General features: G+C 47.1%; 1 protein-coding gene across 1 annotated transcript; it reads right to left on the reverse strand.

Annotated features, from left to right (window-relative positions):
• Positions 1-679: 679 nt before the first annotated feature.
• On the reverse strand, positions 680-26,082 carry GARRE1 (granule associated Rac and RHOG effector 1). Its single transcript, XM_054389585.1, has 13 exons — positions 25,588-26,082; positions 16,905-17,111; positions 13,761-13,901; positions 13,426-13,521; positions 13,133-13,294; positions 12,031-12,189; positions 7,484-7,581; positions 5,971-6,096; positions 4,504-5,495; positions 3,350-3,515; positions 2,402-2,536; positions 1,942-2,020; positions 680-1,222 (listed from the first exon to the last, which is right to left on the reverse strand). Exons 1-13 carry the CDS (start codon positions 26,080-26,082, stop codon positions 902-904), a joined length of 3,177 nt encoding a protein of 1,058 aa, XP_054245560.1. The 3' UTR covers positions 680-901.

Genomic DNA, 26,082 nt, shown 5'->3' on the forward strand with positions numbered 1-26,082 from the left:
AGGTTCACTTAATGGCACATATTGACTGCAAGGAATTACGTTATCCTTAAAAAAAAAATAATAATAATGTTCTTCTAACTAACTGCTACCCCACCTTTCAGTTCAGTATCTTCTGAGCCAGCTCACAATTGTTAATCCACCGTAGCATCTGAAATAAGACTTTAAACCTCTGCAGGGAGGCTCTGAGGCTCTGCTTTGAGGAGCACTGTGTGGATAATGCCTTTGGCCAGAAGCAGCAGCAAGGAATGCTGCATTTCCTGCAAAACCAGGGTCAGGTTATCTACAGGGATGCCATCTCCTGCAAGCAGCTCATGTGTCTGACACAAGGCTGAGTGGTGCTGCTGATCTTTACTAGAGTAAGGAAACTACCACAGAACTCCACAACCCTTTGTCCAACAGTTTGTGTGGCACCCAAAGCTGCTGCTGGGCTTCCTTTCACAGAGCTGTCCCCAGGCCCCTTCTGGAGAATACAAAGGCTACAGCTTGTCCAATCTGAACAGTGTTGAGCAGAGTGACCACTACAGTTTTGCTTCAACATCTTCCCTGTGTTCCAGTAAGATGTTTAACTATAAATCTATATGAAAAATAGCTATAAAATACAGTGTTTCTTGGATGCTCATCCTTCAGCAGTTGTTTCTTTAAAAAAAAAAAAGTTTTGAAAGTAAAGGCCATAGACACATTTTAAAAGCATTTCTACATCACAGTTTTGGGCTGTCTCGTGTACATCAGACATTGGCCACGTTTGCTTAGCACTGTAAAACAAAACTCAAGAGTTTGCACCTCTCACCCCAACCCCCTCGACTCCCAATTTAAGGAGAGAAGCAGGAACAGCCGACGCACAACTGGAGCCCAGCGTCCCTAGCCGCTGTCCAGCCCTGTGCTGCACCCCCTCGGCCAGCAGTCAGTACTGATGCAGGTAGGAGGGTCTGCGCTCGTGCTTGCCCGGGAAGGATTTGAAGCCCTTGGAGATCTGCTTGTGCTGGGCAGCCTGCTGCGGTTGCGGCTGCTGCGCGTAGGCGAAGCTGGAGGAGATGCCTGCTGTGGGAGCGCAGTCACTGGCTGCTGCCCACATGGGGGCCTGCAGGAGCTGCATGGTGTCGCTCCACTGCCCCACAGGGCCGCCTAGCGGGTACAGCGCTGCGCCCTGCCCGGGCAGCACGCTGCTGACAGAGGAGGTGTGCTGCCAGGGTGCCTTTGGTGGCCAGGTTTTGGTTTTGTTATCCTGAGAAAACAAAGAAAGTCGGTTTGGGGGTGGGGCTGGTTTTCAGGGGCTCCTTTTGGCTTAGTACCAAAATACTTCTTTCTTGAGACAATACTCAGCACATCAGCTTATGCCCTCACAATGACACAACTGCTTGGGCTGTAAAAGCCCTCTAAGGTCAGTGAGTCCAAGCATCACCCCAACACCCCCATGGCCCAGGTGCCATGGCCACAGGCTTCTTGAATACCTCTAGGGATGGTGACTCCACCACCTCCCTGGGCAGACTGTCCCAGTGCCTGACCCCTCCTTATAGCATTTTCAGGTTATTGTTTGCCAACAGAATCCATGCAGGTGCAGAACTCTCAGTTCTAAGAGCTGCCTGCTGAAGCACCTCCTCTTTACCTCCCCACAGTGCCTGACACACAGCCCCTCTGGGGCAGAAAGTGCCACTGGTGATGCTCTGGATCTCCCTGCAGAGACAATCAGCACCGACTGTGCTGCCCCTCAGTCTCACTGGAAATGTTGGGGTTTGTGTCCATTCCTGCTGCAAAGGAGGACTCTGACTTCCAGGTGTAACAGCTAAACTTGGTCACTTGGACAGACACTCTGGTCCCAGCTGCAAGCGAAGGGTTTGGGCCTTAGCTGAGGAAACAGAGATGCTATTGCAGCTCTTCTCCTAGGCTAAAGCATCCCAAAGTCCCAGCAGGAAAAGCCGCTGAGCAAAGCCATTTTCAGCTTACCTGATTCCGGTCATCTGCTGCAGAAAGCAGAGGCGGTGACGGTAGTGTACTTGGCTCCTGCTCACCACTACTATGTTTTCTGCCCAAAAAGAGAGGAACAGTTGTTACCTTCCTTTTCCTTTTTAAGTAAGTTGCCCACATGAATTTGCCACCAGTGCCTCAGCAGTTCAGAAACAAGTGGCATCATGGTAGAGGAGAAAAGTCTCAGATCTTCCCTAGACACCCTGTGCTTAGCTCACAAGTGGCTGTTTGCACAGCTGCTCACTTGCACGAGGAGACAGCCACTCATGGAGCCCAGTTTGGGAATCCCTAATATTGGAGACTCTACACCAATCCATGGCAGCAGTGCAGCACACAAATTGCCCTTTGTGTAGCTTCCTCTTAATGAGCAGGGATTTCCTTGGGGCGGCTATCACATGAAGTCAGCAAAGCCAGAAGAGTTTGATGTGTTTCTGCTCACCTTCTCTGCTTTACAGCAGCAACAAGATCTGGCCCTGAGAACATGGAGAACAAGCTGTCCCCATTAGCTGAGGAGGTCTCATCACTTGAGCTGGCAGAGTCTCCTTGAGTACCAGACCAGCTATTTGTCACATCACTGCAAGACAAAAACTTGGGTTAGTCCTTGAACAAAGCCTGGCCAGACCCTTCACCCCAGTTAGTTCTGCTGAGGTGATCCTCAGAGCACAAAGAAACCTCAGCACCTTGTAAGACATCCAAGTCATTCAAAAATACTTCAGTTTATTTACTTCTGAGTGACCACATCAACAGCTCCACCTGTTACAGACTCTATTTTACTAAAATAATGAGATCAATACAAGTGCCTCTCTTGGTCAGCAAGGACAAACAAGTGACTCTTGGGTTTGGAATCACTTTCATTGCCAAACTGAGCTAGAACACATTCTGGTCCCACTGATTGAGAGCTAGCTTGAGAGTGACATCCATTGTGTTATGGACAAACAGACAGAGGACCTTGCAACACTTCTGCTGTCATCAATAACTGTGGTTTGGAAGAGACTAAGCACTGCCAGTGCCCCTTCTGGCAGCTACCTGTCCTACAGCAGCAAGACTAAGCAGCTAGGACCTGGCAAGCTGAATTCAGTCAGGCTCTGCATCTTTCACAGCATCACTCTGCATAAAATTGGGTGTCAAGGGCTTTCAAGATACTGCAGGAAAGCTGCTGTTAATGAGCCTGTGCTAGAAACGCCTCCTTCCCCCGCCTGGGCCCAAACACTGCCTTCTAAAGCAAGCATCCAATGAGCGCTCCAAGAGGTGCAGGGGTTCCTCACTCCTGACAATTTGTGCAGCTCTCAGCAGAGGCAGCAGCAGCTGGAGCAAACACCCAGCACTCCCATGTCCTGCTAGGCTGCAGTGTGACCCAGACTGGTGTCCCCAGTGTGGCAGCTCTTACCCCTCTGTGAAGTACTCCGGGAAGGGCCACGTTTTGTGGGGGTCGTCGGGCAGGGGCCAGTGTGCGCGCGCGGCGCCAGGCCGGCGGACATGCTGGGCTTGCCTCTTCTGCTGCATGGCCTGGTTGACCCCTGCCACGTAGCGAGCGAACTCGGGATCAGAGCCAACTGAGGGACAGGAACCAAGACGTCAGTTGCTGAGGTTCAGCTCTCTCTGCTGCACCTACCCCCTCCTCACTCCATCCTTCAGCCCACAGAACAGAACAGAGGCAGCGAGTGGCAGCAGCAGTCGACCCCTCCTGGTGGAGCAGTGAAGAGCCGTGGATGGGTCACATTCACCATCCACACCTGGAGACTCTCACATGGCAGTACCCCTGCCCCTGGCCCTCCATCAGGGAAATGGTCCAACATCCCATCAGCAGAAACTGCTGGGATAAAAGCTTGCACACTGAGCCAGGCTCAGAGAACAAGAACATCCCAGTGACTACAGCTGATTACAGACTCCAACACCATTTCCAGCTATCCTGCCACCAAGAGGTGGATGTAAAATTTTAATCTCACTTCATCTTTGACAATAACCCCTCCACACTTCCAATCTCTTGGTGGTTCAAACCACATGGCACCACATCCTCCCCCACCCAAGCTTGTCACTGCAGTAACAGCTGTAGAACAGGAACCAGTCTGACTCTCACAGACTTGCCCAGTACTGGAGGGGAAGTGAAGGGGTATGGGAAGATACAGTCTGGCTCTCACCTCCAGACTGCAGCACTGGTGAAGGGCAGGAAGGATCAGTGTGAGGAGAGGTAAAATGAGCAAGTTGAAGGGGCTGGTTTTAAACAGCTTCACAAATTAACAACAGGGGGAACATCACCTGCAAGGGTCTTTATCAGTACTTGGATGTTGTCCATAAAGGAAAGGTCACGACTCCTACACCTGGGGCAGGAAGCAATGTTCCCACTTATTAATTAACAAAAGTCAATTGTACTTTAGTTCAGTTTCTGTTAATCAGGCTCACATCAGTACCTGCTTGCCTTTGTGAGCACCCTGGCACCTGGTGGGCAGCACTAGGAAATGGCAGCTCTAGCTAGCAGTGTTTAACAGCATTCTTTGTAAAGCAACCCTGGTGAAAGCCACCAAGAAAGGAGAAGACACACACCTGCAGGGTCAAAAGGCAAGATCTCTCCCAGCATCCCAAACACTCCTTCAGTTTGGTCACGATTTGGCCATGTGTTGTTTCTAGGGCCTTGTGGTTTCTGTCCTAACATCTCTGACATCATATTGTCCATATAGCTGCTCACGAGACCCAAGCTGTACAAATCAGAGCTCAAGTCTGAGAAGCCAGGACTGTTCCACTGGTTCATGTGAGACAAACCAGCTCCAACAGCCTGGGCTGGCTGCTGTGAGGAATTAGTCAGCCACTTGGCAGGTATGCGTTGCTGTGGTCCGATAGGTTGAAGCAAGTGTTGGTAATACTGCATCTGCTGCTGCTGCTGCTGCTTCTGTGAGTGCTGCTGCTGTGACAGGCCTGGTTGAGGAGGATGCAGCGGGGTGTGAGAGACAGCCTGCGGCTGCTGCTGCTGCACCGCCTTCTGCTCCGGCACCGTGGAGGAGGCAGCAGAGTTCCTCCTCTTCACCATGGGGGAGGTCTGCTGGGACTTGCCCATGTTGAACCCCGAGAGGAAATCGATCACGTCCTGCATCTCCTGGTCGGTTGGTAAGTTCATGCCTTTGTCATCCTTGCCCTCATCCGGCTTGAAGAAGCTGTCCCTGCGCTCCCCCAGGAGGCCGTTGGCCAGGAGGCTGGCCGTGCCCTGGGCAGCCGGCAGGGTCTCTGCGGCCCGCGGGAAGCTGCCGATGCTCAGGATGCTCTGCAGCCGCGCATCCACGCCCCCGGGCAGCTTCGCCTTCTCCTCCGAGCTGGAGCCGACGAAGACGTTCTTGGAAGGTGTGCTGGGGATGGAGTAACTCCCAGTGCTGTTTGCATTGCTGCAGGAAGTTTTTTTTGTAAACCGTGAGGTCAGCTTGGAGAAGGTCTTCTGCAGGCCACCCGAAGGCTTGCTGCCGTTCCCGGCCGGCATGTCCACCTGGTTCCCAAAGTCCGAGAGCTCACGCTGCAGCTGGATCTGAATGCAAGGCAGAGCCTGCTCCCTGCAGCGACACAGACACACAGACCAAACCACACAATGCATCACTGAGCTGGCACTCTGGCAGGAGAGGTGTGCTTGGGGAAGAACTTGTGGAGGAAAGAAAAGCAGAGACTGCCGAGCTCATCAGCTACTCCTCAGGGCAACAGCACCAGCATCTGCAAGGGCATGAACTGCTTTCCAGCTCTTAGGGCATGCTAATTGTGTTCCAAGACTTCAATGCAGACTAAATTAACGTACATCAAGTATTTCTGGGAGAAAGAAACAAACAATTTGTACAGCTGGACAAACTGCTGGTCTTAGAAAGCTGCTCTATCTCTATCCCTGCCCACAAAGTATTTGGGTCAGTTACCGGTTTCTTGCTCTCAGTTTAACTGCTGCTTCCCCCCACCACTACCAAATTCCTCAGCACAGATCCTTCAACAGATGGTTTTGTTCAAACCAGGCAAGTGGAGCAGAAGGCTCAAGAGAAGGTGTACCTTCCTTCCTTCCACCTATGGATGTCAAACACAGCAGTATAGAGCACATCCACCAGTCCCAAAGTCTTCTCTGGATCCAGACTCCTCTGTAGCAGAGACATGGTTGCTGGATCTTCTTTCAGACACCTGTAAGCAAGAGGTTTCACTTAAAGATCAACTTCTGCGTTTTTTTTGTTTTTTTTTTAACACTGAACAATTCTACCATACTGGTCAGGAACAAACAGCCAATCCATGCACTCCTGACTGCTCCTACAGAGGTGCAACTGGTAAAGGCAGGGTAATGGAAGAATGCCTGGGGATTCCTGAAGAAGGCACCTGCAGCCCCCGTTCCTTTCTGCTGTTGATTACAGAGCTAATCTCACTGTAACGAAGTCCTATCATTTACTCTACAATCATGACTGAGGATCAGTTCTTCAGCTGAGCAGACACAATTCAGGCACAGAGGTATGAAGTAACAAAATCACAAAGCCCATTGCTGGAGAACAGCAAAAGCACTTCACCAATGCTGACCCCAAACTGGGTGCACTCTGGAGTTCAGTGCTACCAGCCCCTGCCCGACAGCCTCCCTATGGGAAATGATTCAGCACACCCAGCAGCCTGGGGAAGGTTTTACTGGGCTGTGAAGATGCAGGATTAGTGAATTCTCATCAGTGGCATGGAACCAGCAGTGCCTCTGAGGTAAAATCAGAATAACCTAAACCTAGACACAAGGACGTTGGCCAAGTCCTGGAGGAGCTCCCCCAGCAGAGGAGCAAGGCAGCACCCTGGCTGTGTCAGCAGGAGGAGCTCTGCCAGAGCACACAAAGTCTGGCTCCCAGCACTCCCCTCCTTTGAGTTCTTTCATAATAGAGCAATTTACACCAAGAGAGGAGTGCCAGTTGGAGTGGAACTAGAGATGTACTTGGGCACACAGGCCATGGGCTGAGCCCCCTGGTACCATGGGTAACAGCCTGGTTCACAGGGCTCGGATGAATGAGCTGTCTTGTGATGAGATTCCTAACACTGAGTCCTGCAAAGCAGGAGAGAAAGGAACTGTTCTAATTGCAAATCATTGTCTCAAAAGAAACCCTGCCCTACACTGCACCTTCACCAACCACTCTTTCTAGGTAGGGATAGTGTCTGCTGGAACATGCACCTCACAACATCTCAGTGAAAAAGAGCTAAAAGCTCTTATTAATATCATCTCGTTCCTGGCCTTCCTCAGGTAACAGCTGTGAGGACCTGCCAAGGAGGAGCAGAACAGGAACACTACTGGATTTATGATTTTTTTAAAAAGATTTTTTTTTCTTTTTTTCATCACCAATCTTTTCCTTTTCAGGAGTATTTTAGTGGCCCAGCACTGCCTCTCTTCTGTTGCCCCCAGAAGGCAGCTAAATCACAACTGTCAGAACAGCTCCAGAGAAAGGAGCTCCAGGAAGATCTGCCATAAGTGCAGAGTGCTCCCTTCCATTTGCACAGCAAGGTTTTCAATCACAGCTATCAGCATCATCTGCAACACAGAAGTTTTATTTACCAAGTTGATGGAACTTGCACCACGATTCTGGACCCTTCTAAACTGATCTGAGGAGCGTAGGCTTCTTTATTTTCAATCTGTGCTGTGTCCACAACCACCTAGCACACAAAAGGCAAAGAAAAGGGCAATTACTTTAAGGATTAGTTGAAGTTCTTTGGTCAGCCCTGTAGTAAAAATGCAGTAATCTCACCTCCCTGCCATGCTATAGCTGGAAAAAAAAAAACCAAAAAAAAAAACCAGATCAAACCAAGTGACAAAATCATTCTAAGCTGATTTCTGCTTCAGTGTCTAAAAACAAGAAGCAAGGACACCAAGTGCTTACTTTGGTACAGGAACCTCTGTTTCATTCTTCTCAGTTACACACTGTAGTTGCACCTCAGTGTAAGGCCACCAGCTGCTTCACCCAGCAGCTGGCCACTACCATGGCTTTTAGAACAGCCCTTTTACTGGAGAGCTTTGGCACTAGCGCTAAGTCCACAGCTCCCAAACAAACACACAGTCACCCACACAGAGCTAAGCAGTTCAACTGCAGTGCATGGCAGGATCCAGACAAGCAGCATCCAGCCTGGAGCTTTTCACACAGCTCACAGTTCTTAACACACCAAACCCCCCATGCAAGGTTCTGCAGCCCCAGGCCACTGGTACTCCTCTGTTCCACCCAATGGACCCACTACTGCCGCTAAGTCCCTGTGAAAGTGACTGCTCAAGTGGCTGAATTCCAAGATTCTGCAAGGCCTCCTGAAGATACATGGAAGATGAGAGTCTGAAAAATTCACTTTCTGTCCTGAACTTTTCTTTTTATGGAACTGAGAAGGAATGGGTTCACTTCAGCTTCGTTGAAACTTTAATCCCAGGGATAGTAAGTTCCATATTTGGGTTGTGCTTTCTGTTGGTGTCCAGTCTGCATGGGTTGGCCTTTTTGATCATTTCCATAATTTCCTATTTTGGTCATGCTGAACCAGCAGCTTTTTGGCAGCAGTCAGCAGTTCCTGTTTCAGTGACTAGCAGATTAGCTGCACCATTTATCCTCAAAATGGCAAAAAGTCCTCTGTTAGAAATAAGCCTCAGGATGTTCCTGGCTTTTCTGCACTCACCCTGCACTGGTTCTACTTCTAACTGGTTGTCTGCTGCTGGTTAGGAAGAAAGGTGCAATATGAATAATGCTCAGGGAGTCTCTTTTCTCTCTTGCTTCAGCAAAATCATCCAATGACTTTTTAACACAACTATTTCCCACCTTGTAGGTACTTCAGCATAAGGCCTTAGTTTTCCCTCCAACTGACTCTAAGCTCCCACCCAAGTTTATTCCAACTTGTCAAACATGCCTGGGCACAATGCCAAGGCCCCATACCATAAGCCACCCACAAAAACACCTCTCACTTCAGAACAGGGCAGCTCCAATGCTCTTTCCCTGTATTTGCACCATTTTAATTCCATGGGATTTGCTAATCTGCAATTCAGCTTTGCTGCAGTTGTAACTGAGATAAGGAGAGATGAACTTTTTTTTTCAGCTCCCAAGAAAGCTTCCACCTGCCTCTCAGACCTGTAAATCAGAATTTCTGATTTGCGCAAGCCTAGATCAGCTTCTGACAGTGGCTAATGGTAGTGCTCATGGTCTGGGCTTTGTTGGGCTGTTCACAGAATGGGTTGGGTTGGAAGAGACCTTCAAGATTATCCAGTTCCAACCCCCTGCCTTAGGCAGGGACACCTCCCACCAGCCCAGGTTGCTGAAGGCCTCATCCAGCCTGGCCTTGAACACCTCCAGGGAGGAGGCATCCAGAACCTCCCTGGGCAACCTGTTCCAATGACTCCCCACCTTCACTGGCAAGAATTTCTTCCTAAACTCCAGCCTTGTAAAAAGTCCCTGCACGTATCTTCCTTTCTCCCCTTCTAGTAAAAGTTTTACAACGTGGGATTTAAACATCACTAAGATTCACTGCTCCTGCAATGCATGCTGGGGTTGCTACTCAGAGCTCTGTTAGCACACAAAAGGATGGCCACAGACTCACTTAAACCCTCTCCATGTTTCTGCACAAGACCAAGTCAAAGTTTTCTTTCCACCCATCTTCTGAATTAAGCTATTTGAATGCCCAACATGGAGGTTCCTTCAGCTGATCCCAATCTGAAAATCCCATTCTTCATAGACACATGTTTAAGGTCAAAACTGAAAAAAATGCACTTTCATTTTTATTTTTTTTCCTGAAACCAAAAATAGCCACACAAAGTCACATCTCATTGTGCTTTCCACTCTGCTTTAAAGGCACATGGCAAGACAGGCTCAGGACAACGAGAATGCCAAAGAATGTTCTTTCCTAACTGACAAGTGTACAGCCAGCTCTGAGCTGAGCAGACAGCTTTAGTTTTTACCAGCAGCAACCCCAGGCCTGCTTAACACTGCCCCATACTTCATTTATCTGAGTTCTCCACAAAATAAAACAAACACAGTCTGCCTCCCAGCCTGGTGGGTGCTTAGAGGAGAGCTTTCCTGTACATCTATTGTTCTTGTTTTACAGGTGTTTCCTCTCTCATCTCCACCCAGAGGATGCTTGAAAGCAGCAAATTACAATTTCTCACCACTCCATAACTGAATCTTGTAAAAAAAATGTTAGCAGAGTTTAGAAAGAAAAGCTTCAACCCTCACACCCTTCCAAACTGAAAGGAATCACAGTGAGAATGACTGAAGGGAGATGCCTCACAAGTATTCTGTCATGTGTGTAGCTCTTGACTGACTTGGAAGACAGAAATCTGCTATTTTAGAACATGAGGTCCACGCAGAATAAAAACCTTTGGAGACATTCATGATTTAACACCAGCAACACTCCATAAGCACTGTCAACTGAGAGAGTGTCTAAGCAAGTTTTATGCTGACAGCTCTGCAGAAGTTATGGCAAACCCTGCAGAATATCAGCACTTCAATTACCAGCAGGTCTAACTAGTTATGTCTAGACTGGGGGACACCAGGAGGCTTCCAGACTCCGGAGTGTGTCCCGGGCCACTCCCCAGATCTCATCAAGGCAGGACTTGGGTGTGTACAGCTCTGAAAGCCCCTGGAAAGGAAACGGTGGGAGGTGCAGCATCCTCCAAGGCGTTCCTCATCTAGACTCTTGGGAGCCAAGAACTCCTGAGGTGCACAGCACAGACTTCCACAGGACTGCTGAGGAACACTTTGTGTCGTGACCTCACTTCTTGCTGGCTCCCACATCCCAGCACCAGCTGTGGCAGGCAAAGGCACAATACCACTTAACCACAGCCTTTTTTTCTAGTTGTTCTTCTACTGATTGATATTTCATCCGTATTTTCTACTTGGGTGTTTCCAAGGAAGTCTGACCAAGCCTGCTTTCCCACAGTTGCTTTCTCTTCCTGCAAGGACACCCCCTTCTTAGGCCTCCTGGAAACCTTCCTTATACAAAGCAGTTAAGGCACCACCAGCTCCTGCCCTTAAATGCCAGTCCCACAGTGAAGTCAGGACTGACAGCAGGTGCCCTGCTGATACTGACAGCATGCCCCTTTGATCTGAGGCCCTCTTTACATACAAAGTGTGATCTGACCCTCCTTCTCTAAGGAATGCTGCAGTAGAAATACCTGACACATTTATTTACCATGCATCACTCACCATTACTGGAGAACCTATTAAAAGCACCAACAAAGAGGGATTAATGAACTAGGAGGGAAAGGCAAAGTCACTTAATCAGCTGTGTGACTTGTTTGAGAAATGTAGAAATATGGATCCTTACAAAGTCCTGATAGTCTGCCATCACCCTGAGTAAAGCTAGAAACCAGAAAGAAGCATTTGGCTAATCTGAGGAACACTGGACAGAAGCCAGGCTACAGGGTGCCTCTCTGCTTGCATTTTCTTCCTGCCCTGGTGCATTCTTGCCCCCATTTTATTTGCTCAGTCAAATCAAAACTCACAGAGTCCCAAAACCCTTGAGTGTCACAAATATGCCTTCATGAACGAAGAGGCTGTGCAGTAATTCATGATGGCAGCACAAATGCACTTCCTTATCAGTGTGTCCAAGCACCAGTTTTAGCAGCTGTTTAGATGCTGTAAAATCCAAAGACATCTATGTCAACAGCAAGGTATTTAATTGCTCTGTCCTATGTTGGAGATGCCAGGCAGCAGCACTTGGTACAGAGGATTTCCTGGTTTCTGTTGGGCAGGAAACTCTGCTTCCATTCAAAGCAGAGAGGAAATTAAAAGAACAGCAGATTTTAAGGCTGGTCTGAGAGCAGGCAGGGGAGGGGATGTTTCTTTTTACCATGGTCATCTAGAGACCTGAAAATCTTTCTATTTCACTATCAACTGAAAGTTCCACTTCTTGTGTTCTCCTTAATACCAGGCCCTACAAAGTACTCAGGACCTCACCCTGTTCCTAGCAGCTACAGATCCCATCTACAAACTTGCATTCTACAAGGATTCTTGGTTAGCTGCAGCATTCAAAATGGAGAAACACAATGGAAATTAATTTCCAAAAGCTACACAATCTCTAGTTTCTGCTCAGGGTGGCTGAGCAGCCCTTTGTTTGCCAGGCCTGTTCCTGGTCACTTACCAGCCCAGCCTGGCCAAACAACAGCTGTACAGCGGTTTTGCAGGCTCCGCGCCATGTGGAAGGGCAAACCTGGTTGAGCACCTCAGTGACAGGGGAGTCGTCCCGGGGTGTAAGCCCATTGTGGCACCCAGCCTCCTTAATCAGCTGCATCATCGTGTGCTGGAGAAGGGAAAACACAAAGATCAAGTGTCAGAGAAGCTTTGTGATGCTAAACACAGCACTCAGAAATGCCAACACAAAGGCTTCCCATACCTATGCATCACTGCTCAGAGACCAGACTGCCCACTGCTTCTGAACAAGCTCTCAGCAGTAGAAGAGCTCAGCTGCAGGACACAAGTGTGGGAGATTGTCTCTGCTGTTTGGCACGCAGTCCTCCCCCAAACCCAGAAGCACTATTTTAGCTTATATTCTTCCTCAAGTGTTTAATCAAAGCTACAAGAGGCACTACAGCACTTGGAGCTGTGGTTTGTTTCAACTCTTTCAGAGGAAGGGGAAAAAAAAAAAAAGGTGCTTAAAAAAAAAGTAGTGAAAATGTTAATTAAAATTGTCCAAATGCCTACTGAATGGCTCTTCTCCATCCCTTTCTAGGAGAAACAGAATTAACTTCTCCACAGTTTTACACCACTAAAAAAAATTAAAAATCAGTAACGTTTGTAAGAATCCATTCAAAGGAACTTTGTTACAAAATATTTTTTCAAGTACCTCCCTTAGCTCTAGGCTGGGCCAGACTTCTTTTGGCACTTAAGACAACAAAAGCTCTGAAGTGAGTCACCTAGTTGAGTCAACTGTAAGGAATCAATTTCCTCTGCACTTCTGGATACCCAACCTATTTTCAAAAAGTGCATAGAAGCTTCACCACCTCTTAGACTTCTCTGTGCTTCTCTCAGGTTGGGCTGAATTTGCCCAGGTGGTTAAAACGTTATCAGGAGCAGGGGTGGACCCACAATGTTATCAACATCTTGTTTCCACAGGAAGTCAGGCTAAAAATACACATTTCTAAATACAAGTTTGGCACTGAACCTCTAATGCAGTTCTTGTCTGAGCTTTAAGGAGTTCTGCTCTTTTTGTTCTTCACTCCTTGGGTTAAGTTCAGGGCTATTACCGTTTTCAGCTTCAGGTTCTCTGCTGCAGACTCATTAAAGGATATTCCTTTCAGAAAATGTGATCCTATCTGAACAGGTACAGTGGGCAGCTCACACTGAATTGGCTGAGGTGGAGTCTGCCTCCTTCCTGTTTGCTGGGCTTCAGCTTCACTACAACAGCCCTGGAGTAGGAAAGAACAGATCAGGTACAAGGAATGAAGACATCAGAAGATCCTAACATGAGTCTGATTTCTTTTTCTCCACTCACTATTTGGCAGGAGGGGGTGGGATGGCAGGGTTGAGCAGATCCTACCTGAAGACTCGCTTCAATAGCTTTTGGGTTCAAGTGGAAGCCAGCCTTCATTGCATATTCACAATGGCCCAGACTCTCCAAAGCCACTTTGTAAGCCTGACACCAAACAAAAAGTTGAGACAGAACAGGCAAGTCAGCAAGCAAGCAGGCAGTGTGTCTGCAGACACCTGGATCTGCCCTGCTCAGCTCTACGGCACACATTCAGCAGGCAAGATCCTCCAACAGTTCCTGGCTGCCTGCAGAACGGATTTCTGCAGCACCGTCTCCTGCCCTCTTCCATTCCTCGGCCCACTGGCTACATGCCCACTGAAGCAGCAGACTTTAAAGCCCCTCACCTGCAAAGCACTGTCAATTTTCATGTTCAGCTCCTTGAGCTGATGCTCAGGGATGGCCACAGTCTGGGAGCAGAAGAGCTGCTGCACTTCGATGCCCGCCAGGCACCCGTCGCAGCCTCGCTCTCGCAGCCGAGATGTGGCCTGCAGTGGGAAACCAAAACCCAGGGTGAAGAGGTTCAGCATCAAACCAGGATAAGCTTAATCACACTGGTTTTAAAGACAAACTCCAACACAAAATCTCACAGAGTTTAGAATATTCTAAGGGAGATGAGAAGCAGCAGCTGGTGGTAAGGCTCTGGAGGAGATGATTTATGGGAAGTTATTAAAGCTCTGCAAATCTCAGGTTATTTGTCTGGCACATAGGTGTTGGTTAGCAACTTAATTCAACATTGTTTGCTGTTGCTATTTCAGCTCCCTCTCAGGACTAAGGATCCTGTTATACAGGCTACATGATGACTGTGGTCACCAGAGAGGGACTTCAAGTTTCAGCATAAAAGGTTACTACTGGTCACAAATGCAAATACACTTAGTGGACAAACACTGCTGGGGACGGAGGAAAATACTTGATAAAATTCAGAGTTCTCCCTGTGGGGCAATTTGAAAAGAGCTCCACAAGATCACTTTCAGTTTAGCACAGTAAGGGAACAGCTTTGTAGAATAGAAGTTTAAAAAAAAATAATCACAACTATGGAAAGCCAAACATCTTATTTGTAACTCTACAACGTTAAACTACGGAGCAGGGTAGAACAAATAGAAACCTATTCCAATCTGCATGGAAGGCCTGGGGTACAGCTTATTTTCCAGCCTAGGAAGGAGTCCCAAGTATGATGTCGACACTGGGAGCTTTGGTACTGCAGTCAGTGGACAGATCCATCACTCACCTCAACTGATACAAAACTACAACATTTTCCAAGGGAAAGATCTTCAAAAGGAAGAATAGTTCTGAGCTATGGCCACAGAGTCTCATCTTAAGCTTCATTCTGAAAGAGCAATGTCCTCTCCTGCCAGAGATGCTGGGGTTATATTGATCCACAGAATGGGTTGGAAGGGACTTTCAAGATCATCCAGTTCCAAGTCCCTGCCATGGGCAGGGACACCTCTCACCAGCCCAGGTTGCTCAAGACCTATCCAGCCTGGCCTTGAACACCTCCAGGGAAAAGGCATCCACAGCCTCCCTGTGCAACCTGTTCCAGTGTCTCCCCACCCTCACTGTGAAGGATTTCTTCCTAGTATCTAGCACAGTGGACTGCTTTCCATTCCATCAAGTGAGACTGTAAAAGATTTCCACGTGTCTCCGTTCTATCAAGATGACTTGTGTAGTCAGCAGTCTGTCTACAATTACTGAGAGAGAGAACAAGATTTAGAGAGCTCAGATTTTCCTTATGCTGTCCTAAAACCCCAACACAAACACTTCAGAGTAGTTATTTTAGTCAATCATACAAATTGAGCAGTTTCTTCTGTTGTTAGTCTGAACCTAGGGAGGACTTAGGTTTTTCTCTTCTCCTCCCCACGATTGTTCAATAAAGGCTTGGATTAGTGTAATACTTGAAATGCAGGTTTCCTTCACAGAAGTACCTGAAGGGGGCTGGTAAGGAGGTAAAAAAGAAAGTGAAGGTCCCAGAATCTGTTAAACCCAAGTTTGATTTTAACCATAATTGAAACAAACTTCATGGTGATTGCAGGGCATTTCTAGACACTTAAGACAGTTTTAAAGACCTAAGTGGATTAAACATAAAATTCCCTTCTTTTATGAAAAAAGAGAGCAAAGCTGTTATGAAATCTCTGCAATACACCTAGAGCACTCCCAGAGCCCTGTATTATTGTCCAGCAAAGTACAGTCAAGCTGCAGTAAAAGTGACAAACAGTTCCTCTGCATTCACAGTTCCAAAGGAAACTTGTTTGCCTTCCTACACCTAGCAGATGCAAGCTGATAAATGGAAACTTTGACAACATTTCCAGTCCAGATGATTTCCAAGCTTTTGGGCTGCCACATTACACTTCAAAAGCACGTGCTCTGAGTTACTTCAATTAAAGGAAACCATGCACTCAGTGTCTGAATCTGTTCTGCCAGTTTGCAGACTTCACAGTGCACAAGAAAGCAGGAAAGCTCACAGAAGTAGTTTTCTTTGTAAAATACTTCCTGCAGCAGGAAAAGTAATGGTCATGAAGATGATCAGGGGGCTGGAGTGCCTCTGCTGTGGGGAAGGGCTGAGGAGCTGGGGGTGTTCAGCCTGGGGGAGAGAAGGCTCTGGGGAGACCTTCCAGGACCTGAAAGGACTACAAGAAGGCTACAGAGGGACTGTTTGCAAAGGCCTGCAGGGACAGGACCTGGGGCAATGGTTTGACATTAGAGCAGAGCAGATTTAGATTGGATGTTAGGAACAAGTTCTGCACCATGAGGGTGCTGGAACACTGCAACAGATTGCCCAGGAAGGCGGTTGAGGCCCCATCCCTGGAGATATTAAAGGTGAGGCTGGACAGAGCTCTGAGCAACCTGATCTAGTGGAGGATGTCCCTGCTGACTGCAGGAGGGTTGGACTGGATGACCTTTGGAAGTCCCTTCCAATCCAAACCATTCTATGATTCCACAGCTGGCAAGTGCTTGTGGAAATACAAGTCCAGAGAGTAGTGGCACCTTTAAAGTATTGCAGTTAATGTTCCAGCAACTGCTGGATGAGGCAGCATCAAGCTTAGCAGCACAAAGACAAAAGTGTTGGAAGTTACCCTCAGAATTTTTACCAGTGAAATAGAATTAGTATTCAATTTTTGAGAGAAATAGCCATTATCTAAATTATTTTTCAGCAAGATTTTGCTGGGTTTGAAGGGCTTGTTGTACACTGGTGAGGTTTTCATCTGCTCCACCTGCCAGCACACATTTGAACAGTGTCAGTTCACTACCACTACCAAGAAGCTGTTCCCACTGCTGTGCACTCCTCAGGTAGCCACATCACAAAGAGAACTTCACACAAGGCAAAGAGTACAATCATCACACAGGCAAAACAAGTGGTAGCAGCTGAAACTACCTGCAGCATGCTATGCATTCAGAGCTTTTCTTCCTTTGGTAGAGCATCCAGCCTGAGCTTGGTTTCACTAAACACAGCTCTCATTTCACCAAACAATGTTACCACAGCAAGACCTCCATACCTCTGCTGCTCCTCTCCATGATCTTATTGCATCTTCTAGCTCACTTGTAGCGTTTAAATTCGAGGCTCCAGATCCCGTAACATTCTTTCTCTCCTGACCTACAGCTTCAGCAAAGCAAGAGTGTGCCACTGGTTGGACCTTCTGCAAAGCTTGTGACAGGAACTGGAAATGGACCTGCATCACTGTCAAGAAACATCTCCCAAGTACCTGCAGGAGAAGGAAGAAAACAGCTTCAAGCAAACAGAAGATTCCACTGAAGTTTCCCTCTTTTGTTTACTGTTTGGGGAATGAAACTCAATTTATCATTTTTTTATTATTGCTGGTATTATTATTATTATTATTATTATTATTATTATTATTATTATTATTATTATTATTATTATTATTATTATTATACTTCAGAGGTCCCAAGTACCACATGGTATTTGCCCTTTTACTTGAGGCGAGCAGCAAGTGAGCCTTGGTTTCTGTGAATCCGGGGGAGATGAAGATGTCATCTGCACTGCTGCACTCAGAGTTCTTTGAGGAATGAAAAGCCTGTGAAGTTACTTAGCAATATTAAGCACATGAACACCACCAAAATGGGAGCAGCAAATTACGACAAGGAGACACTCAACAGCAAAAGCCCCCTGCACACAGATCTAGCTGAGTTTGTGCTAAGAAACCCAAACTGAACAAGCAAGCAAACTCTGAATGATTTAAGCTAGGACTGTACAGACCAGCCAGGTTTCCTCCAGCAGTGTTCTCCAAGCAGAGCCGTGGCTGGCAGGAAGCACCAAAGCCCCTTTGCCACACAACAGAGTGGCAGCACGGTGCCATTTTTAGGTCAGAGCAGTGACTGCAGGATGCATGCATGAAGTTGTAGTCCTGTCACTTGCATTGCCTGCCAGGAAGTGCTAACACTGGCAGAAACCTTCTCTCCAGAGGATCTCACTGAAATGGATCATGCAGGACCCAAGGAGAGGCAGGAAGCAAAGTCTGTGCCCCTCAGGCTCACTGGGCTGAGGGCAGCAGCATCACTGTTCTGTGCTCACCTCTTCCAGCCAGAGTTGGGCTCTGTGTTCTGCACCTCTGTCCCCTGCACGTGTCCAGCCCCCATCTATTTCCCTGTCATACCAACACTAATGAGAATTATGGCCAAGGACAGACACATGCCTGCCAGCAGCACAACTGGGCACACAAATAGGAGTGCTAGGGGCAGCCACTGTACGCAGAGGAGCAGGCTGGAGGGCAACCATCCAGGGAGACACCAAAGCAGCAGGAGCAGGAGGGCTCTGTCCACCTTCTGAAAGGGCCACGCTCTCCTGGAAAGCCAAAGCCTACACCAAAGTGTATCCAGAAGGCAGCAGAGGAGCAAGTGTTTGCCAAACAACTGCAGGAAGGATTTGAAAACTATTCCGAGGGTTTGTTTCTTTTCGGGAGTTTGTCACACAAAGTGGTTTAAAAATGTGTATTTGACTTTGAGTTATGACAAAAAAGACTCAGCCTGAACTCCATTTTAGGAATAATTGATAAAATAGATAATGTCCAAAGCCATTGTGCCTTGGAGCAAATCTGTCTGGCTTATTTTCAGCTACATTCTTCTGGAATAAAAATATTCAGGCACAGTGATGTTGCTGGCAAGGCTCTGCAGCCCCACAAACAGCTCTATGCATTAACTGTCTCCTGCAGAAGAACCACTGGTGGCAATGCTTTTTTCCACTGCATCCAGACTCCTTTTGACATTCCATTCTGCTTCCATCACTTCCCTTCTTTGTACAAGGCATCACATTAAACATTTTTGGTACTTTGACTGACCTCTGAAAGGGGAATTTGGTTTATTTTAAAACAAAACAAAAAAACCCCAAACAAACAAACAAAAAAGAGGCAGTCAGTAAACGATAAAATGAGTAAAATTCCAACTTTCCTGGCTCCAAGGTTAGAAAGATTTATAAGAAAAGCAGAGGGAAAGGGAAGTGGTGATTGAACCTTTCTGTGTAGGAACAATGCAGCTCTCAGGGGAAGGAGAAACTAGGACTCATTAGGAATTTCAAGCCGATTAAGTTTCAAAGAATATTTAAGGTACAGAGGTTGAAGATTCCCCTGCCTGGGAATAATGCTCAAAATAAACAAATTACTCCGTTTTCAAGCGGCAGCACACAACATTCCTCGTGTAATTCCCACTGTTAAGCAGTACAGATAAATGGTACCATCTGCTTCACTCAACTTCTGCTTGGTTTGAGAAAGAATCTATTTCTGTCTCTCTCAGACAGGGGTAAGGTCAGGTTTAACTGCTTAAATAAACCCCAAGTGGAGGAGAGCTGCACCGTTACACACTCACCACAGATGCCAAGCTTGCTTTGCTGTGAAGTTCACTTCTTGAGCATCTTCTTCCAAAGCACTAAAACTGTCCCAACTGTGGGGAGGAGGAACAGCTACCACCAGTTTAACAAAGAGAGGCAGGGCTGGCCAGCAGTGACCCCATGAGTAAAGCAAGGGACTGGATCTCTGCTGGGCAATCTGCACGACAATCAGCAAACGCAGGTGGGTGTTTTCGCACAGACAACCACCCCTTGGCCCTTGCTTTCCTAAGCACAGGTTTCTGCTTTAGCCATGATCAGAAGAAACTAAAACCTAGAGACTATCAACTGGAATCATCACAGATGTCAGCTAAGTAAGCTCTGGTAGTGGTGGTATTCCCCTAAACCATTTCTGAGAGTCATTTCTACTGCAGACACGATGAGGTCTCCCAACTTCCCAACGTTTTGTCCCAAGAACTACAGCTCTAACACCTGGACTTTCCTAACCTGCTCCCAGGCAGGACAGCTTTCTGTCTCAGCAGCTGAAGCACCTTACTTAAAGGAATCTCTCTCCCAGTTTAGGCAGTGGGATGCAATGGGATTTTCTGAGAGGTCTCACTTCAAACCTGCTCCTTTCTGAACACTGACTGGTGATGATTTCAATCAGGCTGGTTACACACAAACAGCCGTACCAGGTGGAGGTGCAGTGTTAGCTTCCTCTGGCCCATACTATCCTCCTCGCATGGGCAGCACACAGGCAACCTGAGAATCTTTTGCTGGACAAGGCCCACATGAAAGTGCGAGATTTCATTGCTAAGCAGTGATGCCATGCAAACTCCCTGGCAAGCAAATCTTACAGCAGACTCTTTAGAACAGAAGAGTGCCAGTAAGAAAGTTAGCAAACCAGCAGTGTTAGTCTCCCAGACTGGACACAAACATTGGCTTGCAGTTCCAAGGGCCAGTTCATCCACAAGAATTTATCCTCCTCCCTCTTTTTTTTTTCCCTTGGCTACTTCCCTAAACAAACAATCTGGGACTCAAACCCCATTCCACCACACAGCTTATTCAGTAGTTTCCTACTACCCCCCTTTCTCATCACAGAGTTCCTACTGGCTTTGGTGACAACAAGCCCTGCACACCACCTGTCTACTCATGAAGAGAACAGAGGAAAATGGCCACACAATGAAGTTAGCAACAAGGGGTTACTCTGACTGGTGTACCAGATGAGGAGCTAACACCTTTCCCACACACGACTGAAAGTGGACAGAATATTGCTCATTTTTGCTGTGCAGCAGCGCCCTACAGCTCAGAACAGTGCACCTCCAAGGGAAGATATGGCCCTGGTGATTGCAAACCAGTCACCTCCAACTCAAACTAGGCTCCAGAGAAGAGGCAGGATTAGGGGACACAGGCAACCTCACTGACTCCTTTCTGCTAGCAGTTAACCTCTAAACACCCAGCAGTGCTAATCTGGTACTGACAGCTACTAAAATGGTCACTGTAACCTAGGAAAAAAAAGCATTGAAGTGTTAAATACTTTGAAAATTAAAAGCAGCCATTAAAGTGTACTACAAAATATTTCTACAGACAATGCCAGCAGGTCTGAGAGCAGACCATGAGGCTGTAGAACAAGACAAGAGCACAATGGCATTCCAGCAGGCCGTGGCATTTTTTACTGATTTGATGCAGCTTTTTGCTACTAACACTTCCTCAGTTCAGAGAAGTCTGAAGCCAGTACCTGAAAATAATAGCCAAGACAATAATGCACTTAAATTGAGCTGTGCAACGTTAAGGAAAGCTTACACTTTATACTTACAGAGGTTTGCCCCACAAACATCCTCTTGTTCAAAAATGGTCATTTAATACATCCAAAAGATGTCTCCATTTAATGCAAACCAGAGGGTCCAGGTAAATGTCCTGTGCCTGCTCCTCCTGCTGAGGGAGGCAGGCTGTCCACCTCTGTCACTGCTGCTAACATTTTGAAGGCAGCACATGAAGGAAGCTCCATGCAATGAAACCAAGATTCATTCTCTGCACTGGGCAGTACTGAGGCTGCTGCAAAACCTTACAGAAGATGAGGAAATACACAAACGTTTTTTCTAGCTCTTTTGAGCTCCTCCCCCTTACCCCATTTCTTTTAACGCTTTTATTAACAGGAGTTCGGTTTTACTGCATTCTCCCAACTTACAAAACTTTAACAACATCTGGAAAGATGTGGAAAGATCTGGAAAACTGAACATAAAACACTCTCCCTGCCCCTGATTTCCATGCTGTTCCTCACCCACACAGGCACAACACACCTGAGAATTCAGAGGGTTTTTTCAAAGGGGAAGAGAAGAGGCAGGGGGGAAAAAAAAAAATCAGCATTTGCATTTTTTAAATGAAGAAACCTTGGGAAACTCCATCTGTCACCAACACTTTGATCAAGAGAAGTCACCTTCATACACTCTTGGCAGACAGCTCTGAGCTAGCAAGCTCTGTGCTGCTCAGAAGCAATAAATAAATTAAAACCCTCACCCACTACTGCTACAGTCCAGGCTGCACAGCCTTTTTTCAGTCCAAATCCAAGTCAGCATACGTTTATCAGAGCTTGCAAGTTTTCCTGGAACTGCCTTCCCTGGGGGCTGGAGCCCACCACACCAGATAAAACCATGTGGCACCTCATGTCTGAGCTGTAGCTCTCTCCTGGATTTCTAAAGCCCAACCTGCTATGCTTGCATTTCTTGTTCTTCCACAAAGCAGACTTCTCCCTAGCCTTTCTCAACAAATGCTGTTTCCTTAGCCAACCTCACACATGTAAAACCCCTCATTGTCATGTCTAGTTTTGAATGGCTTCAGAGATGGAGACTCTCCCACCTCTGTTCCAGTGCTGCTACAGCACCATCAACCCTTAAATTAAGGAAGTCCCTCCTCACGTTTAGATAGAACTTCTGATGTTCCAGTTCGTGCCCCTGACCCTTGTCCTGTCACCGGGCACCACTGAACAAAGCCTGGCCCCATCCTCCTGACACTCAGATCAGCCTTCAAATCCTACAAAAGCAGAGCAGGCAAGGCTCTCAAAGGTCAACCTAATCCTAATCCTAGTCCCAGGCAAGGAGCAATTTCACCTGGGTCAGTTTTGCTAGATGCAGGTTTAACCTGTTCTGTAAATTCTTCATGACAGAGGCTCTCTCCCCTCTGTAGCAACCCAGGTCAGTTCTGTGCTAACGTCACAGAGCATTCTCAGGACATCTTCATAGGCATCCTTCCTTCTGAAATTTCAGTTCATTACTTCTTGCCCCACCTTATGCAGACATGGAGGACAGAACACTGCCACTTCTTCCGGCAGCTTCTTGCATATCTGAACAACTCTGATCTTCCTTCTTAGTCTTCCCTTATGTATAGTCAGGCTCTTTAGTTTGTCCCCTGCAGTCCTCTTTCCTGGATGTCTGATTAAGCCTGCTGCTCTCCTGTGGTGTGTCTCCAGTTGCTCACTATTTCTCCAAGTGCAGCAGCAGTGCTGTGTGGGTGCACTGTTGTCTTTAATGCCATAATACCCAAAGTGAAGAGAGCTGAATGCTTATGTCATGGCTCTTGAAGGTTATAGCAGTGTTGAGTACATGACAACTGCCTCTTTGCACAACAGCAACAACATGGATTTATTATTTGCAGCCAGACAACACTGACTCCTACTCAGCATATGACTACCATAAGCCCAAGAAGTGTTCTTCAGATCTGCTGCCCAGCAAGCTCCACTTGTGAGGTTGAGAATGTCTATTTAAATATCCTCACACTGTTTTCCTCTCCAAATTCCACCCCAACTGGAAAACTCATTTCTTCAGGTCAAGATTATTTCTCATGTAGGTCTTCCAGCGTATTTCTGTCATGTACTTTCAAGTCATCTACTAACTTCAATATATTCTCTGTACTGACCTCTGCCAAGGTCCACCTTGAACAACAGGTAACTGCTTCCTGGGCACAACCACCCAGCAAGCATGCCTAGATACTGAAGTCATCTAAACCATGCTCCCTGGCTGACTTCGGCACCAGCCATGTGAGCCAGATCCAAATTCTTACGTTTTGCTGGCTCTTAAGCAAATGCAGGGTGCAGGATTTGTCTCATTATGCAGCAGTTCTCATAAATCTTGCATGTGAACTTTTTCAAAGCTGTGTGCAAGGTACAGTTCTAGTTAAGAGTACAATGACAGCCTGCCAAGTGCCACAAGACACACCTCAAAAGAAAACCAAGCAATCCTGCTGCTGTGCCTGCATTCTCTTTACATCTGCTCCTGCCAGAGAGCTGCCTGCTGAAGAGAGCACTGCAGGTGCACATGGAGCTCAGGAGCAAGGGTTAGGTCTGTGCAGATAAAGCAGGGACCAAAGCAAGTTTCTCCACCTTTGCTTGTAGCTGGCAGGACATGCAATCACAGTCTGCACATAATGCTCTGCTTCTGCTTGTGAACCCTTCCCTGCTGAACAGCCACTCCCCCCACAGGGTGCAGGAGGTCAGGGTGTGAATTAGCACCCAGAACTGCTGGGCTAGGTTGTAAAAATCAGTACACAGAGCGATGCCAACCTTTAGCAAGCCCAGAAAAAAACCCTAAAAGACAGACAAGGCTTCATATGTTGCTGCCTTCCCCTCACCCCCCTCCCCATTAAAAACAAATAAAGTCTTTCAGCCCAGGTATTTATCAAGGACTTTAATTACATAAACTCACACTGGGCTTTAAATTTAAATAAAAGGTGTTTTTTCCTACAGCCTTAGCTGTGCATTCTGGTGTTATTAGACTGTTTTCCAAAAAGAGAAAGACATCCAGAACAAATATCTAGCTGCTTACTTCATTCTATACCACGCACACAGCACTGCAAGCTGCCAGTCACACTGCTCTCTACAATTATATCCTACAACCAGCATTCTGCTTTACTTGAGCTGCAAGCTGTGCAGCTACAGAAAGCAGCTAATGCTTGCTAAGCATCTGTGTGTAACACTCAGCCCTACACAAAGTTACCTGGAATCCAAATAAAAAATAAGAGAACTCAGCTGCTTTTTCCACTCAGGGTAGAATTCTGTAGGAATAACTTTGCAAAGACTGCTGTAAAGTGAAAGCAGTATGTCAAAACATGAGGAACTACTTAAAACACCAGGGATTCATGTGTGACTATCACTTAACACTGCCTCTTCTATAATTAAGACATTTACCACAGGGAGATTTACCCAGAAATACCCAGCCAGGCATGGTGAGAGTTGGGGTGAGAGTCTGAATTCTGACTGCTGGGGACTGGGTGCCAGCACAAAGTCAGGACACACTCCTACAGCACCAATCTCTCATGTTAGCACGGTGGTGCCCTGTTAAGCACAACAGCTCCAAAAGAAGCTGTGTTTGGAAGAGTGGCAAAGCATTGTTTTACACACATTTTGATCATTACTGGCCTTATGGGCAGGGTTACACAAAGACTGATGACAATACACTGCTCCCACCTGTTCAGGTTTCCCCTCAGTGGATAATTCTAATTATCCTTAGAATAGATAATTCTAAGGAAAGTATAGGTTCATTTGGTTTATGATGGCTCAATATAATTAGATTAGCTAACATAAACCAGAAAATGATTAAAACTTGTCTTTAGTTGCTGTGGAGGGGCAGTGTGTTGGCTTTTTTTTGTCATTCAGCATTAGTACTATTTTTAAATTATTTTAAAAAATATTTAAGCATGGTTTCTCTGAAAAACAAAAAGGCTGTTGGATTTCTTTTCCATAGATTCATAGAATGGGTTGGGTTGGAGGGGACCTTTAAGATCATCCAGTTCCCACCTCCCTGACATGGGCAGGGACACCTCCCACTAGTCCAGGTTGCTCGAGGTCTCACCCAACCTGGCCTTGAACATCCCCAGGGAGGTGGCATCCACAACCTCTCTGGGCAACCTGTTCCAGCATCTCCCCACCCTCACTGTCAAGAATTTCTTCCTAATATTCAGTCTAAACCTGCCCTCCTCAAGCTTCAATCCATTCCCTCTCATCCTAGCACTTCAATGCATTGCCACTCATCTGACAAGTTTAAATCACCTAGAGGGTGCCCATTTAGAATTCTCTAGCTAGTACAGGTTAATTACAACTCGTCCTTCTAACATCCTTTCAAACAAAGTGCAAGCTCTTGCACAGAAATAGTCACTAAATAATCCCTAGCTGGACGAGAGGCACTGCAGATCACTTAGTGCTTTCAGGAAGAGAATGCAAGAAATGGAGAGTTTCTCTTTTTACCAGCAAGTGCCTACAGTTGGACTCAATGATCTTAAAGGTCTCTTCCAGCCTTAACGACAAACACAGAGCAAGGCAGACCTTCAGGTGTGGAAGTGATTTAGCAGAGGAGTCCAATTAAGCGGGAGGACAGAGGAGCGCTCGCGACGCGGCATCCCGCAGGGCACCTTACCTCAATGTCTTGTAGGCTGAACTCTTTCTGGTCTTTGAAGTTGGCAGCTCCGGCACTCAGCTCCATCAGCATTTTTGCTATTTCTGGTTTTATTGCTGCTGTGAGGCGACTGGCTGCTTCCATGACATGTTCCTGCACGTCCTTCAGTTGCATAGCTGCCTTAGAGTAGTGCGAGTTCCTGAACACGCTGCTGAACAGCTCAGTGAGGAAGGTGCTCGTTCGGCAAAACACATTGAGTGCATCCAGGTACTTGGAGATCCCCTGCTGGATGTCTGCGATGGGAGTAGTGTGGGACACGGGGTGGCTGCAGCTGCCCGCAGCAGCTGAGGAGACCAAGGGGGGTGCTGGGGTGGCGGAGGCCAGCGGGGCGCTCAGGGTCCTGCCTAGCTCAGGAATTTGATACTGCTGGTGTTGCTGCACCTTCTGCTTGGACCCGCCAAGCAGGAAGCGCCGCTTATAGTCCATTTTGCTTTCTTGTGCACTACAGCAATACAT

This window comes from Indicator indicator, chromosome 19 (assembly GCF_027791375.1).
Source record: "Indicator indicator isolate 239-I01 chromosome 19, UM_Iind_1.1, whole genome shotgun sequence".
Lineage (NCBI taxonomy): Eukaryota > Metazoa > Chordata > Aves > Piciformes > Indicatoridae > Indicator > Indicator indicator.

What these genes read in the sequence shown, in the direction of transcription:
- GARRE1 (XM_054389585.1), bottom strand. Translation starts at nt 26,082, where the DNA reads ATGTATTGCTGTAGTGCACAAGAAAGCAAAATGGACTATAAGCGGCGC. An exon ending in CTATTGAAGCGAGTCTTCAG is followed by an intron (nt 13,295 to 13,425) that starts GTAGGATCTGCT and finishes TTCCTACTCCAG; the next exon opens with GGCTGTTGTAGTGAAGCTGA. An exon ending in GTGCAAGTTCCATCAACTTG is followed by an intron (nt 6,097 to 7,483) that starts GTAAATAAAACT and finishes TCTTGCTTACAG; the next exon opens with GTGTCTGAAAGAAGATCCAG.